The 18184-nt window shown below is 31.2% G+C and overlaps 2 protein-coding genes across 2 annotated transcripts; one reads left to right on the top strand and one right to left on the bottom strand.

Annotated features, from left to right (window-relative positions):
• Window positions 1-205: 205 nt before the first annotated feature.
• Window positions 206-846, top strand: LOC119606425. Its single transcript, XM_037959938.1, has 2 exons — window positions 206-353; window positions 416-846. The coding sequence occupies exons 1-2, from the start codon at window positions 309-311 to the stop codon at window positions 701-703; spliced, it is 333 nt and encodes a 110-aa protein (XP_037815866.1). The 5' UTR covers window positions 206-308; the 3' UTR covers window positions 704-846.
• Window positions 847-1403: 557 nt separating this feature from the next.
• LOC119606422 (leucine-zipper-like transcriptional regulator 1 homolog) lies at window positions 1404-8459 on the bottom strand. The gene is made up of 9 exons (XM_037959935.1): window positions 7524-8459; window positions 7149-7457; window positions 6967-7081; window positions 6313-6476; window positions 5420-6244; window positions 5184-5359; window positions 4939-5117; window positions 1774-2137; window positions 1404-1714 (listed from the first exon to the last, which is right to left on the bottom strand). The coding sequence occupies exons 1-9, from the start codon at window positions 8135-8137 to the stop codon at window positions 1638-1640; spliced, it is 2823 nt and encodes a 940-aa protein (XP_037815863.1). The 5' UTR covers window positions 8138-8459; the 3' UTR covers window positions 1404-1637.
• Between the last annotated feature and the right edge of the window lie 9725 nt (window positions 8460-18184).

Below are 18184 nucleotides of genomic sequence, written 5' to 3'. Positions count from 1 at the left end.
TAATAACAACAGATTATTTTTAAATATTTTATATTTGCATTATTATTTTAAATAAAATATTCCATTAATGTTGAATAAAACAATATTATTATCACAAACTGCAAACAAAACAAATCAAAATAACCGTTAATAATGACATGAGTTGCCAACCATTTGCCTAATAAAAATACAACCTTGTTTAACAAAACAAGAACAACAAAACAGCTGTCACTGGCAATTGCAGCCGCAGAGAAAAAACATAAACAATACACCGCAAATTTTAATTTTTTTTATAAAAATCATTGAATTCCCCAAAAAACTTGTATAAAATGAGCGAATTACAGGATACACTAACACAAGATCATATAAAATTGGTAATTACTTTAATCACGTATAAACTACCAGGGAAAACTTTAAGATTTCTTTACCCTAACAGGTGGAAAGTATCAATCACCGTGTCGACAGTATTTACAAACATTTGTGTGAATATGAGGAATCCATTGATCCACGTACCCTAGAGGATTATGGTGATTCACAAACAAAAATTATGGACTTATTAGAGACATTAGAAACAATACAAGAGGCGGCTCAACGTATACGTCCTTTTAATTTGGAATTGCGTTCGCGTCAGCAGGCATTGGAAGAACAAATGAAATGTTTGGAACAATCGGTGGTTTTAATGAAACTAGAAACGGGCAGTGGTGATAGTCAAATGCAGGAATAGTACGGGCAAAAAGGGCAACAGATATTTTAAGTATTAATGAAAAAAAAATTAACAATTTTTTATATAATTTTATAAATTTTTTTACATTATTTTTTTGATAATGCAATAAAGTATTCAGTATAATATGGAATTTTAGGAGAAAATATTGGTATAAACTTATTGGATTATTTCAGTTCTAAAGAGTTGTTGTTTTTGCAGCAAATCGATTCCTAAGGAGGCTATAGATTAGACTTTAGTCTGAAGTATAGACTAGTCTTGAGTATGAATTATAGACTAGTCTGATCTATAAACAAGTGTATAGTGTGATCTATAGTCTGATCTATAGACTAGTCTATACTTTGATCTATAGACTAGTCTAAAGTGTGATCTATAAACCAGTATATAGTGTGATCTATAGTTCCTCTGGTCTTTCTTCTATACTCGGGTTTATGTACCTGCAAATCTTTCAGTAATTGCGTATCAAATCCCTCTTTAAATGAAGAAAATTGCTGTTAATTAGTTTATTTTAGCTTTATTTTTATTTATTAATCTTTTTGCAATTTATATTTAATATAAAACAAAAAGATTTTATAAAATAATTAAAAAATCAAGAAAATATATAATTACACCACTTAAAAACAAATAAACATGCTTGAAGCTTAAAAAATACATCAAATCTTAACATTTACATAACTAATATAAAGAAAAATTACGCCAAAAGTTTAATTATAAAAAAATCAAAATATTTTATTAAAATAAAACTTAAATTAGCTAAACAGAAAAAGAGTATTATGAAAAAAAGTTTTCGAGAATTCACACACATAAAAAAGATTATCTAAAAGACATTTAAATTTCTTGATATTTTTTAAAGAATTTCACTTTTAACTAATATATTTTAGCACAATATAGAAGAAAGTTTGGAAAAAACATAAAACCCATAAGAAAAACAATTACTTTAAGGTGTCAGGCAGCATTGTTGCTGCTGCTGCTGCTGCCCTTTTGCAGCCAGGCCAATAGGAATTGTAAAGCAGGCTGTAATAACACCAATTTTCAGATATCTGTATTAATACTAATACGTGTTAAAAATTCACCATGTGAATCGGCTACGGCTCGTATAATCTCCAGTAATAGCTCCCGCGAGAGACCGGATATTTTAGGCAAACGTGCGACACGAGCAAAATCCTTAACTATTAATTTTAAGGCATGTTCTTTAATATCGAAAATTTTCGTATAATCTGAAGCCTCTAGGGTTTGTAGAACATTTTCGTAGGTTATATTATGTTCGAGGGAGTATTTGCAAAACGAATGTAAACGATTATTGGAGAGGCCGTAGAAGTGAGGGGCCTGAAATAGATAGAGAGCATCTTGGGGCGGTAATTTCGTTTCGCCGTAATAGATGTAACGTAGTAGGGATTGGAAGGCTTCGACGGAGGGTAAAATATCACCAATGGAAATCTGTAAAAGCGAAAAAATCCGAATGAAATAGAAGTAAATTTCAATTTGTTTTACAAAATTATAATTTTTGGGTTTTAAATACATTTTTTTTTAAATAGTAGTAGAAATACTACTATTTCAAAAAGGTATTATTTTATAAAAAACTAAGGCTAAATAGTTTATATTATATTAAAAGTGCATTTTTGGGTTTTAAATCAATTTTTTAAAAAGGTAGTAAAAATGCTACTTTTTCAAAAATGGTATTTCTTATAATAAATGCAAATTAAAAATTGTAATTTAAATATATTTTTGGTATTAAATCAGTTTTTTACTTTTTCAAAATGATATTTTTTATAAAAATTACGGTTTTAATTGCATAAATTTTAATTTAAATACACTTTTTGATATTACATCAGTTTTTTAAAAAGGTAGTAGAAATACTACTTTTTTGAAAATGGTACTTTTTAAAAGAAATAAGATTCAAATATCTTAAAATATAATTCAAGCCTACTTTTCGGTTTTATATAAACTTTTTAAAAAGGTAGTAGAAATACTACTTTTTTAAAATAGTATTTTTTATAAAAAATAAAGTTTAAATAGCTGAAATTATAAAACAAAAAAAAAAATTGGTATTAAAAACATTTCCCTAAAAAAGTAGTAGAAATTGTAGTATTTTTAATACTTTTTCTTAAAACGTCAGAATTTTGTAAAAACTTATTTTAAGCATTAATTAAAGTTTTTTGAACATACTGACATAGTTTTTGCCTAAAAATTAGGACGTTTTAAAATGGTAGTATTTCTACTACTCTTCTTAAATATTTTATAAAACGGGAAATTTTTAACAAAAACAGTTTTAAGCGTTAATAAATATTTAATATTGTTAATATATGATATTTTTTCAATAAAAATGGATTTTTTTAAAAAGTAGTATTTTCAATACTTTTTTAAAAACAGCTGCAAAAATTAGTTTTTATTCAACAGTAATCAAGATTTATTAAAAATTAATAAGTTTCTGTTATAAAAACTAGATTTTTTAAAATTAATAAGATTCTGTTATAAAAACTAGATTTTTTAAATAGTAGTATTTCTACTATTGTTTCTGTGATTAAACTCTAAATTAGAAAATTCTTACAGAAATATGTTTTAAAGCAATATTAAAATATTATTATTGATAATAAATGTTATTTTTTCAATAATAACGAATTTTTGAAAAAAGTAGTATTTTAACTACTTTCCTTTTTAAAAACTAAAAGGTGCCAAAAATTTCTTAAAAGTTAGTTTTTAACCAAAAATACGACAATCTTGTTAGTTTTCAACATGTTTTTATCATAAAAATCTGAACTTTCAAATAGTAGTATTTCTACTACTTTTTCTAATTTTACTTTAAAACTAATATTTGTCACAAAAATCAGTTTTTAAGCAGATGTTATCTAGTTTTATTGTTATTTAACAAGTTTTTGGCATAAAAATCAGATTTTTCAAATAGTAGTATTTTTACTACTTTTTCTAATTTTACTCTAAATCGAATATTTTTCAAAAAAACTATTAAGCAAAAATAAACTAGTTTTATAGTTACTTAACAAGTTTTTGCTATAAAAAACTGATTTTGACAATAGTAGTATTTCTACTACTTTTTTAATTATCTTCCAATATATATTTTTTTTTTGCAAATTTCTGTTTTTAAGAAAAAAAAGTATTTTTTTTTTAATTTTTAATATGTTTTTGTCATAATAATCTGATTTTTTCAAATAGTAGTAGTTCTACTACTTTTTATAATTTTACTTCTAAACGAATATTTGTCACAGAAATCAGTTTTTAAGCAGATATTGACTAGTTTTATTGTAACTTAACAAGTTTTTGGTATAAAAAACTGATTTTGAAAATATGTAGTATTTCTACTACTTTTTCAAATTATCTTCCAATATATTTTTTTTTGCAAAATTCTGTTTTTAAGAAAAAAATAAGTATTTTTTTTTTTTAATTTTTAATATGTTTTTGTCATAATAATCTGATTTTTTTCAAATAGTAGTAGTTCTACTACTTTTTATAATTTTACTCCTAAACGTATATTTGTCACAGAAATCAGTTTTTAAGCAGAAATTGACTAGTTTTATTGTAACTTAACAAAAACTGATTTTGAAAATATGTAGTATTATTTTTACTACTTTTTCTAATTATTTTCGAAAATGTAAATTTTTTGCAAAAATTTGTTTTAGAGGAAAAATAAAATATTATTGTCAGTTTTTAACAAATTTTTTATAAAAAATTTGATTTTTCAAATAGTAGTATTTCTGCTACTTTTTTTAATTTACTCCTAAACGAATATTTTTCACAAAAAATAACAACTTTTATTGGTACTTAACAAGTTTTTTCTATAAAAATGTGATATGTCAAATAGTAGTATTTCTACTACTTTTTTAAATTTTCGAAAAAATTTGTTTTTAAGAACAAATAAGTAAATATTGTTAGTTCTTAACAAGTTTTTGTTATTAATAGAGATTTTTAAAATAGTAGTATATCTACTACTTTTTAAAATTATCTTCTAAAACGAAAATCTTTTCCAAAAATCCTATTTTAAACTCAAATAAATAATAGTTTCTGTTAAAATACAGTTTTTGGAAATAGTAGTATTTCTACTACTTTTTCCAATTTCATTCTAAAACCAAAAGTTTTCAGAAAAATCACATCTAAAGCAATAAAAAACTAGACTATAGTCTGATCTAAAGAACTTTCAATAATTGAGTCCATATTTTGAACTATAGTAGAGTTTATAGATCAAACTATAGCTTGGCTTATAGTTAAGCTTTACTTTTTAAACTTACATTAACCGTATTATCCGGTGGCATAAATGAACGAAACATGGCCTGGAAATATTGTGTGCGAGCCGATAATATAGATTTATGAGCCATGATAACCTGACCCTCCAAAACTAAGTTTATATCGCAAAAATCTTTGCCGGTGGACTCCAAAAATACCGCCATATCACTTTCCAAAGTGGTGCCTGTAAATCATAGAACATGTATTAAAAACGTATTGCATTTTGAAATCTTCCATTCCTTCTACTTACCCACATTCTTATCCATATTAGGATCAGCCACTATTTTACTGGGATTTAATTTTTTGCGTATAATTTCCACCAATAAAGGTTTATCTAAATCGCTAAATTCATTGGACATTACAACATCGGTAAAGTTTTCCTCTTTGATTAGGAAATGCATGCAATGATCCTTGACAATTTGTATCCTGTTTAAAGAAAACAAATATAATGAAAAATTTCAAAACGGTTTTGTGGCTAAAACATACTTCTTCTTATCCGCATTGTACAAAGCTTCCAAAACATTCTGTTTATTAATTTTAAAATCCAAATACTGTATACAACCATGAGCCAAACGGGGCATTAGAAATAAACCCGCCAATTGATAAATATCCGTTATAAGTATTATAATATTCTTATTATACGATTCCTTTAAATCTATACGATCTGTATAGATATAATTGAGTATAATCTCAAATGCCTCGGGATTGGCATTGGGTAAACGCACTTCCAATAAAGGTTCTTGATTTGCTCCCTGCGTACAAGTGCGCACTTCTATGCAACCCGAACCAAACACTTTTTCCATTTGCTGTTGCCTGGCATCTCTAGCAGCCAAGATTTTAGTTCTTAAATATTTTGAACGCGCCGCCACAAAGGCTATATGGGCCATTATTTTCGTTTCTTCGGGACCCACTATGAATTGTATATCGCAGAATTGTTTTTCATTGAAAAATTTACCATAATCTTCTCGTAGAGTACATTTGGGATAGCTAGAGAATTGAAAGCGATAGGTGTCACCACGCCTAACACTATTGTCCACCGTGCCACCAAAAATATACATGGCATCACTTATTACCGCACTGGCATGGAATACTCTACCCGAGGGTACATCTGAATTAGGTTCTGGCTGTATAATCGACCAGACTTGTGAATCCAGATCATAACAATGTAAATCATTGGGTAAAGTGGAATCGGCCGAACCACCAAAAACATATAAGAAACGATCATGATGGACCATAGTGTGACCATAGCGTCTTGAGGGAGGTTGAGAGGCTACACCTCTTAAAACATGTTCGTTGCCAATACGACGCCAGCTATTAATGGAAATATTTAGTTTATTTTTGAGCAAATCTATCAAGTTGTTCGTTTTCCTTTTACTTACGTTTTAGTTTTGAAATTAAACTCAAATAAAGAATTCGTTATTTGCATACCACTTTGTCCCGAAAACACATACATACAGTCGCGGGCCACAGCCACTGGAAAATTGCAGCATGTAGGCGGTCTTTCGCCTTTTTGTTCGATTTCCTCCCATTGATGATTTTCACCCTAAAAAGTGATAAACAAAAAATTAAAGAAAAACCTTCTAGAATGGAACATACACTGGACTATATTCTGGAACAAACTATAGGCTGGCCTATACACCTAACTTTAGACTAGACTATAGAGCAGACCACAGACTAGAATATAGACTAGACTATAGACTAGGCTAGACTATAGAATTGACTATAGACTAGACTATAGAATAGACTAGACTATAGGCAAGACTATAGACTAGACTATAGACAAGACTATAGACTAAACTATAGACTAGACTATAGACTAGACTATAGACTAGACTAGAGACTAGACTATTCTATAGAGCAGACTATACTATAGACTAGACTACAGCTTAGACCATAGACTAAACTGTCTAGTCTATAGACTAGTCTATTGTCTGCAGTAAAGACATTCTATTGTCTGGAACATTAACCAATTTATATTCTGAACTAGAGACCTGGATTTTAATCTGAATAAAATAACATTTTTTAAAACTCACCGTTAAATTCAAAGTCCACATATCATTCAGGCGAGCATTACCATCATAACCCGCATAGATCCACATTTTATTATCATAAACTGCGGCGCCATGAGCAGAACGAGCCACAGGCATTCTAATTGAACAATAAATATATTAAAAAGCTTTCCTTTTTACCATCAAAACCTTAAATTTTTACATACTTTCCCGAAAATTTCCACTCCACCCACATGGCTCGTTGAAATTCATATTCAAATAGATCATTTTTATTTGTGAGATTCGAATTGCTGTGTATGTCACCCGTATAGCCACCAAATATAAACATGGAATTACCAAAAACTACTGCAGAGTGGTGATATCTGGGAGCGGGAGGGGTACCCGTAGCACAAGCCCTACCCCAGGATTTATCTTTAACACCAAAACGTATTAAATCGTTAAGCATGGTCTTGCCATTATCACCACCAAAGACATACATGGCATCTTTATAGGCCACCACTGTGTGTTTGGAACGTCTGGGAAAAGGAAAAAAAAGGAAATATATTTGTGTTTTTAAGGGTTTGTTTAATTATATATCTTACTTGGCTCCCACAAATTCAGCACACTCCAACATTTTCGTCCATTGATGGGTGGCTGTGTAGGTGGTGAAGTCTACATTTAAGGCGTTACAACTATAGCTGCCCGGCGAAACGGATTTTGAATTATTGGACAAGCAACTGCGTGAGCTGCCACGCATAGAACTAGAACTGGAATGTGACATTTTGCTGCAACTACTGCGTGTGGCAAAACTGCGGCGACTTTTACGCTCTGCCGTTTCTGAGTGATGATGTTGTTGCTGCTGCTGTTGATAGTGTTTATCAGCTTCGCATGCTATACAGCCGCTGCCCGAATGTGTGGAAGTTGAGGGAGCTACTGTGGCCGGAGTGCCGTAATCGTAATTGTTTAAAACTGCACTGGAGGAAATCGAGCGACTGCATCCACCACGACAAAAAGAACTGGCCAATCTGCCTGAGCCAACACCGCTTACTTTACCACTGCCACTGCCTTGAGAGCTACCAGCCGGACTATTGGAATTTTTGCCACTACCACTTACACCTGCACTGCTACTAGCCGTACTTCCTCCACCACCACCTGCTGCAGCTGCTGCGTCCTCCTGAGAATCGGTCGAATCCGACCCTAAAATCGCCCTTAGCATGAACGTATCATAAACCTTAAAACGTTGTTTCGGTTTAATTTTCTCACTATGCGACACTTTGTTAAATTTTTTATACTAACTAATGGAATTTTAATTAAAAATTTTCTTTGTTTAAAAAAATTTGCTGGCAAATTTTCTTTTCTTTTCGTTTTTTTTTGCAAAAGTTTTTCTTTTTTCACTTTTTAAATAATGCGTGTGTGTATAATAAAACTGAACTGAAGAGTTTCTTTTTCCACGCCTCCTTTACAAAAACACTTTATTGTTTTTTTTTTTTTTTCGTTTTAATTCAACAACTATTTATTCTAACGAAGCAGGGTGTTAAGGAATTTGTAAAGAAAATTATCAATGAAATGTCAGTTTTTGTTTTGTTCTAGTCATTTGCAAAAACAAACACACAGCTGTTAAAGCAGAAGTTGCCACTGTTTAGTAAAAAGAGTGTGATTAATCAAGAGTGTTGCCAACTACATGATTGGTAAAATACCGTTATAATATTTTTTCTATAAAAAAAGTGAGGTTAGCTTGACAATTGTTTTTGCTTGCAAAGTTTGTTTTGTAAAGTCGTGTTAAATTTGTAAAATTTAGTTAACAAAAACAAAGATTTACTTGAAAATAATGTTAAATAAATGAAATTAATAAAAAATATGATCATCTGTGCATGAAAATAAGCTCATAAACAAAATGTGAATAAAGAAAAAAAAAGAAAACAAAAACAAGCGTCAACAAGTTTGTGAACAAAAATGTGCATGTCATTTGCAGCAAATGCAATTTGTGGAAAAAGAAGCTTTTATTGTAAAAATGCGTTAAAAAGTAAGATATTTTGTTAAAATTAATAGTGTTTAAATAAATTCTACTAAAAAACGTTTATTTGAAAAACAAACTATGGAGCACCTCAGCCAAGTGTCTCAAATTTGCCAATTCGGCTGCTGGCAGAAATTCTTTCGCACCGAATGCAATTTGTGTGAAAAAAGTGGCTTCTATTATAACAATGTATTAAGAAGTAAGATATTCTGCTAAAATTAATAGTGTTAAAGTGAATTCCAGTGAAAAAAGTAAAGTTTAACATCATATTATAAAAACAAACAATGGAGCACCCCTGCAAATTGTCTCAAATTTGCAAATTCGGCAGCAGGCTGAAATTCCTTGGCCGGAGAAGGACTTTTCGCTACAACAGGCACAAAATTTAAGGTAATTATCAATTATTATCAAAACACTTAATAAAAATCTTCCTGTAACCACAGTATTGGATTTAGTTCAATTCAAACTTGTGGTCTTGCCGTACCCATAAATCCCTTAATAACATGTTTCATAGATCAATTGATCAATTTAGAGTATAGAAAAGTGTAAATTTCATCATTATCTCAAGCTGTGTGTGCCTTCGATAGGTTAGTAGTTAGTGTGAACGTCTGGTAAAGAAACGCACATCACGAACAAGGTCTAAGTGTTTTTATTAATACATTTTAGATGCAATATGTATCATCACTGTAGACTAGGCTATAGAATAAACTATAGACTAGAATATATACTAGATTATATAAAAGACAATAGAGTAGATTATGCAGAAGATTGTAGACTAGAATTATACACTATACTATATACTAGGCTGAATATTCGGCAGGACTTCAGGCTAGACTATAGACTAAATTATGGACTATACTACTGACATGATTATAGACTAGAATATAGGCCAAACAATAGATTAGATTGTAGACAAAAATATAGACTAGATTATATACTAGAATATAGTCTTGACTTGACAAGATTATAGAATAGACTATAGACTACACTATCGATTAGACTATAGACTAGAATATAGACCAAACAATAGATTAGATTGTAGACAAAAATATAGACTAGATTATATACTAGAATATAGTCTTGACTTGACAAGATTGTAAAATACACTATAGCCTACACTATCGACTAGACTATAGACTAGACTATATGCTAGACTATAAACTCGACTATATACTATTTTATAGAGTATATTATAGTATTCTATAGCCTGGACTATATATTAGACTATAGACTGGACTATAGACTAGACTAAAGACTAGACTATATATTAGAAATAGACTAGACTATTAACTAGACCATATAACAGACTAGATTATAAACTAGAATATAGACTAGACTATAAGCAAGGCTATAAACCCAATAATGGATTACTTTGTAGACTTAAATATAGGCTAGACAATAGACTAGACTATAGACTAGAATAGACTATAGACTAGACTATAGACTGGACTATAGACTAGACTATAGACTGGACTTAGGCTAGACTATAGACTAGACTTTAGACTAGACTATAGACTAGACTTTAGACTAAACTATAGACTAGACTATAGACTAGACAATAGACTAGACTATAGACTAGACTATAGACTAGACTATAGACTAGACTATAGACTAGACTATAGACTAGACTATAGAATAGACTACAAAATAGACTATGGACTAGACTATAGACTAGACTATAGACTAGACTATAGACTAGACTATAGACTAGACTATAGACTAGACTATAGACTAGACTATAGACTAGACTATAGACTAGACCATAGACTAGACTATAGACTAGACTATAGACTAGACCATAGACTAGACTATAGACTAGACTATAGACTAGACCATAGACTGGAATATAGACTAGACTATAGACTAGACTATAGACTAGATTATAGAATCGACTATAGAATAGACTATAGACTAGACTAGACTAGACTATAGACTAGACTATAGACTAGACTATAGACTAGACTATAGACTAGACTATAGACTAGACTAGACTATAGACTAGACTATAGACTAGACTAGACTATAGACTAGACTATAGACTAGACTATAGACTAGACTATAGACTAGACTAGACTAGACTATAGACTAGACTATAGACTAGACTATAGACTAGACTATAGGCTAGACAATAGACTAGACTATAGGCTAGACTATAGACTAGACTATAGACTAGACTATAGACTAGACTATAGACTAGACTATAGACTAGACTATAGACTAGACTATAGACTAGACTATAGACTAGACTATAGACTAGACTATAGACTAGACTATAGACTAGACTATAGACTAGACTATAGACTGGACTATAGACTAGACTATGGACTAGACTATAGACTAGACTATAGACTAGACTGTAGACTAGACTATAGACTAGACTATAGACTAGACTATAGACTAGACTATAGACTAGACTATAGACTAGACTATAGACTAGACTATAGACTAGACTATAGACTAGACTATAGACTAGACTATAGACTAGACTATAGACTAGACTATAGACTAGACTATAGACTAGACTATAGACTAGACTATAGACTAAGACTATAGACTAGACTATGACTAGACTATAGACTAGACTATAGACTAGACTATAGACTAGACTATAGACTAGACTATAGACTAGACTATAGACTAGACTATAGACTAGACTATAGACTAGACTATAGACTAGACTATAGACTAGACTATAGACTATACTATAGACTAGACTATAGACTAGACTATAGACTAGACTATAGACTAGACTATAGACTATAGACTAGATATAGACTAGACGATAGACTAGACTAATAGACTAGACTATAGACTGACTTAGACTGACTATAACTAGACTATAGACTAGACATAAGACTAGCGATAGACTAGACTATAGACTGAACTATAGACTAACTATAGACTAGACTAAGACTAGACTATAGACTAGACTATAGACTGACTATAGACTAGACTATAGACCCTAGACTATAGACTAGGACTATAGACTGACTATAGACTAGACTATAGACCAACTATAGACTAGACTATAGACTAGACTATAGACTAGACTATAGACTATACTAAGACTAGACTATAGACTAGACTAATACTAGACTATAGACTAGACTTGCTAGACTATAGACTAGACTATAGACTAGACTATAGACTAGACTATAGACTAGACTATGACTAGACTATAGACTAGACTATAGACTAGACTATAGACTAGACTATAGACTAGACTATAGACTAGACTATAGACTAGACTATAGACTAGACTATAGACTAGCTATAGACTAGACTAAGACTAGACTATAGACTAGACTATACTAGACTATGACTACTATAGACTAGACTATAGACTAGACTATAGACTAGACTATAGACTAGACTAGACTATAGACTAGACTATAGACTAGACTATAGACTAGACTATAGCCTAGACTAGACTATAGACTAGACTATAGACTAGACTATAGACTAGACTATAGACTAGACTATAGACTAGACTATATACTAGACTATAGCCTATACTATAGACTAGACTATAGACTAGACTATAGTACTAGACTATAGACTAGACTATAGCGACTAGACTATAGACTAGACTATAGACTAGACTATAGACTAGACTATAGGACTAGACTATAGACTAGACTATAGACTAGACTATAGACTAGGACTATAGACTAGACTATATACTAGGGGGAAACATAGACTAGACTATAGACAGACTATAGACTAGACTATAGACTAGACTATAGACTAGACTATAGACTAGACTATAGACTAGACTATAGACTAGACTATAGACTAGACTATAGACTAGACTAGACTAGACTAGACTATAGACTAGACTATAGACTAGACTATAGACTAGACTATAGACTAGACTATAGACTAGACTATAGACCTAGACTATAGACTAGACTATAGACTAAGACTATAGACTAGACTATAGACTAAGACTATAGACTAGACTATAGACTAGTATAGACTACTATAGGACTAGACTATAGACTAGACTATAGACTAGACTATAGACTAGACTATAGACTAGACTAGTAGACTAGACTATAGACTAGACTATAGACTAGACTATAGACTAGACTATTGACTAGACTATGCCGAGACTAGACTGCTATAGACTAGACTATAGACTAGACTATAGACTAGACTAGAGACTAGACTATAGACTAGACTATAGACTAGACTATAGACTAGACTATAGACTAGACTATAGACTAGACTATAGGCTAGACTATAGACTAGACTATAGACTAGCTATAGACCTAGCCTACGACTAGACTATAGACTAGACATAGACTAGACTATAGACTAGACTAGACTAGACGATAGACTAGACTATAGACTAGACTATAGACTAGACTATAGACTAGACTATAGACTAGACTATAGACTAGACTATAGACTAGACTATAGACTAGACTATAGACTAGACTATAGACTAGACTATAGACCTAGACTATAGACTAGACTATAGACCTAGACTATAGACTAGACTATAGACTAGACATAGGACTAGACTATAGACTAGACTATAGACTATAGACTAGACTATAGACTAGACTATAGACTAGACTATAGACTAGACTATAGACTAGACTATAGACTAGACTATAGACTAGACTATTAGACTAGACTATAGACTAGACTATAGACTAGACTATAGACTAGACTATAGACTAGACTATAGACTAGACTTATAGACTAGACTATAGACTAGACTATAGACTAGACTAGACTAGACTATAGACTAGACTATAGACGAGACTATAGACTGACTTAGACTAGACTATAGACTAGACTATAGACTAGGACTATAGACTAGACTATAGACTAGACTATAGACTGACTATAGACTAGACTATACTAGACTATAGACTAGGACTATAAGACTAGACTATAGACTAGACTATAGACTAGACTAAGACTAGACTTAGACTAGACTATAGACTAGACTATAGACTAGACTATAGACTATAGACTAGACTATAGACTAGACTATAGACTAGACTATAGACTAGACTATAGACTAGACTATAGACTAGACTATAGACTAGACTATAGACTAGACTATAGACTAGACTATAGACTAGACTATAGACTAGACTATAGACTAGACTATAGACTAGACTATAGACTAGACTATAGACTAGACTATAGACTAGACTATAGACTAGACTATAGACTAGACTATAGACTAGACTATAGACTAGACTATAGACTAGACTATAGACTAGACTATAGACTAGACTATAGACTAGACTATAGACTAGACTAGCTATAGACTAGACTATAGACTAGACTATAGACTAGACTATAGACTAGACTATAGACTAGACTATAGACTAGACTATAGACTAGACTATAGACTAGACTATAGACTAGACTATAGACTAGACTATAGACTAGACTATAGACTAGACTATAGACTAGACTATAGACTAGACTATAGACTAGACTATAGACTAGACTATAGACAGACTATAGACTAACTACAGACTAGACAATAGACTAGACTATAGACTAGACTATAGATTATACTATAGACTAGACTATAGACTAGACTATAGACTAGATATAGACTAGACTATAGACTAGACTATAGACTAGACTATAGACTACCCTACTAGACTATAGACTAGACTATAGACTAGACTAGACTAGCTATAGACTAGACTATAGGCTATATAGAACTAGACTATAGACTAGACTATAGACTAGACTATAGACAGACTATAGACTAGACTATAGACTAGACTATAGACTAGACTATAGACTAGACTATAGACTAGACTATAGACTAGACTATAGACTAGACTATAGACTAGACTATAGACTAGACTTTAGACTAAACTATAGACTATAGACTAACTATAGACTAGACTATAGACTAGACTATAGACTAGACTATAGACTAGACTATAGACTAGACTATAGACTAGACTATAGACAGACTATAGACTAGACTATAGACTAGACTATAGACTAGACTATAGACTAGACTATAGACTAGACTATAGACTAGACTATAGACTAGACTATAGACTAGACTATAGACTAGACTATAGACTAGACTATAGACTAGACTATAGACTAGACTATAGACTAGACTATAGACTAGACTATAGACTAGACTATAGACTCTACTATAGGACTAGACTATAGACTAGACTATAGACTAGACTATAGACTAGACTATAGACTAGACTATAGACTAGACTATAGACTAGACTATAGACTAGACTATAGACCAGACTTAGACTAGACTATAGACCAGACTATAGACTAGACTATAGACTAGACTATAGACTAGGCTATAGACTAGACTATAGACTAAACTAACTATAGACTAGACTATAGACTAGACTATAGACTAGACTATAGACTAGACTATAGACTAGACTATACTAGACTATAGACTAGACTAGACTAGACTATAGACTAGACTATAGACTAGACTATAGACTAGACTATAGACTAGACTATAGACTAGACTATAGACTAGACTATAGACTAGACTATAGACTAGACTATAGACTAGACTATAGACTAGACTATAACTAGACTATAGACTAGACTATAGACTAGACTATAGACTAGACTATAGACTAGACTATAGACTAGACTATAGACTAGACTATAGACTAGACTATAGACTAGACTATAGACTAGACTATAGACTAGACTATAGACTAGACTTAGACTAGACTATAGACTATACTATAGACTAGACTAGACTATGACTATAGACTAGACTATACTATAGACTAGACTATAGACTAGACTATAGACTAGACATATAGACTAGACTATAGACTAGACTATAGACTAGACTATAGACTAGACTATAGACTAGACTATAGACTAGACTAGATATAGACTAGACTATAGACTAGACTAGAGACTAGACTATAGACTAGACTATAGACTAGACTATAGACTAGTATAGACTAGACTATAGACTAGACTATAGACTAGACTATAGACTAGACTATAGACTAGACTATACTAGACTATAGACTAGATAGACTAGACTATAGACTAGACTATAGACTAGACTATAGACTAGACTATAGACTAGACTATAGGCTAGACTATAGACTAGACTATAGACTAGACTATAGACTAGCTGTAGACTAGACTATAGACTAGACTATAGACTAGACTATAGGCTAGACTATAGACTGACTATAGACTAGACTATAGACTAGACATAGACTAGACTATAGACTAGACTATAGACTAGACTACAGACTAGACTATAGACAGACTATAGACTAGACTATAGACTAGACTATAGACTAGACTATAGACTAGACTATAGACTAGACTATAGACTAGACTATACTAGACTATGACTAGACTATAGACTAGACTATAGACTAGACTATAGACTAGACTATAGACTAGACTATAGTCTATAGTGTAGACTATAGACTAGACTATAGACTAGACTATAGACTAGACTATAGACTAGACTATAGACTAGGACTATAGACTAGACTATAGACTAGACTATAGACTAGACTATAGACTATAGACTAGACTATAGACTAGACTATAGGACTAGACTATAGACTAGACTATAGACTAGACTATAGACTAGGACTAGACTAGATTAGACTATAGACTAAGACTAACTAGACTAGGACTATAGACTAGACTATAGACTAGACTATAGACTAGACTATAGACTAGACTATAGACTAGACTATAGACTAGACTATAGACTAGACTATAGACTAGACTATAGATTAGACTATAGACTAGACTATAGACTAGACTATAGACTAGACTATAGACTAGACTATAGTAACAACTTTTAGTATTGAACAGACAGTTAGATGGTGCCAGTTTATAGTTGGTACAATAGCTTAGTCGAAACTATAGGCCACTATATGTATAATTGAGTATATTATTATAATTATGTTTCATTTCGTACATTTTTCTTTTTACTTCATTTCACCTAACGCCATAAATTAACAAAACAATGGTTTCTGTACAAATGAGTTGTATTGCCTTCACATAATGCTGCCACTTAATTGATATTGAAAAAAACGGCTTAATACCGTAACTTATGTTTTAAGTCTTTTAAACTTTTTTTCTCAAAGGGGTCAATAGATTTCTTTTTCTACGTTATTTTTATAAAGAAAAAAGTTAAAAAGAAAATTAAGGTCTATAGTCTAGACTATAGACTAGACTATAGACTAGACTATAGACTAGACTATAGACTAGACTATAGACTAGACTATAGGCTAGACTATAGACTAGACTATAGGCTAGACTATAGACTAGACTATAGACTAGGCTGTAGACTAGACTATAGACTAGACTATAGACTAGACTATAGGCTAGACTATAGACTAGACTATAGACTAGACTATAGACTAGACTATAGACTAGACTATAGACTAGACTATAGACTAGACTATAGACTAGACTACAGACTAGACTATAGACTAGACTATAGACTAGACTATAGACTAGACTATAAACTAGACTATAGACTAGACTATAGACTAGACTATAGTCTATAGTCTAGACTATAGACTAGACTATAGACTAGACTATAGACTAGACTATAGACTAGACTATAGACTATAGACTAGACTATAGACTAGACTATAGACTAGACTATAGACTAGACTATAGACTAGACTATAGACTAGACTATAGACTAGACTATAGACTAGACTATAGATTAGACTATAGACTAGACTATAGACTAGACTATAGACTAGACTATAGACTAGACTATAGACTAGACTATAGACTAGACTATAGACTAGACTATAGACTAGACTATAGATTAGACTATAGACTAGACTATAGACTAGACTATAGACTAGACTATAGACTAGACTATAGTAACAACTTTTAGTATTGAACAGACAGTTAGATGGTGCCAGTTTATAGTTGGTACAATAGCTTAGTCGAAACTATAGGCCACTATATGTATAATTGAGTATATTATTATAATTATGTTTCATTTCGTACATTTTCTTTTTACTTCATTTCACCTAACGCCATAATTAACAAAACAATGGTTTTCTGTACAAATGAGTTGTATTGCCTTCACATAATGCTGCCACTTAATTGATATTGAAAAAAACGGCTTAATACCGTAACTTATGTTTTTAAGTCTTTTAAACTTTTTTTCTCAAAGGGGTCAATAGATTTCTTTTTCTACGTTATTTTTATAAAGAAAAAAGTTAAAAAGAAAATTAAGGATTTTTTACCATT

This window comes from Lucilia sericata, unplaced genomic scaffold (assembly GCF_015586225.1).
Source record: "Lucilia sericata isolate MDLA Ls3-8-SP2 unplaced genomic scaffold, ASM1558622v1 Contig000583F_arrow, whole genome shotgun sequence".
Taxonomy (NCBI): Eukaryota; Metazoa; Arthropoda; class Insecta; order Diptera; family Calliphoridae; genus Lucilia; species Lucilia sericata.
The sequence above is the reverse complement of the archived record's forward strand: the minus strand, read 5'-3'. Positions and strand labels throughout refer to the sequence as shown.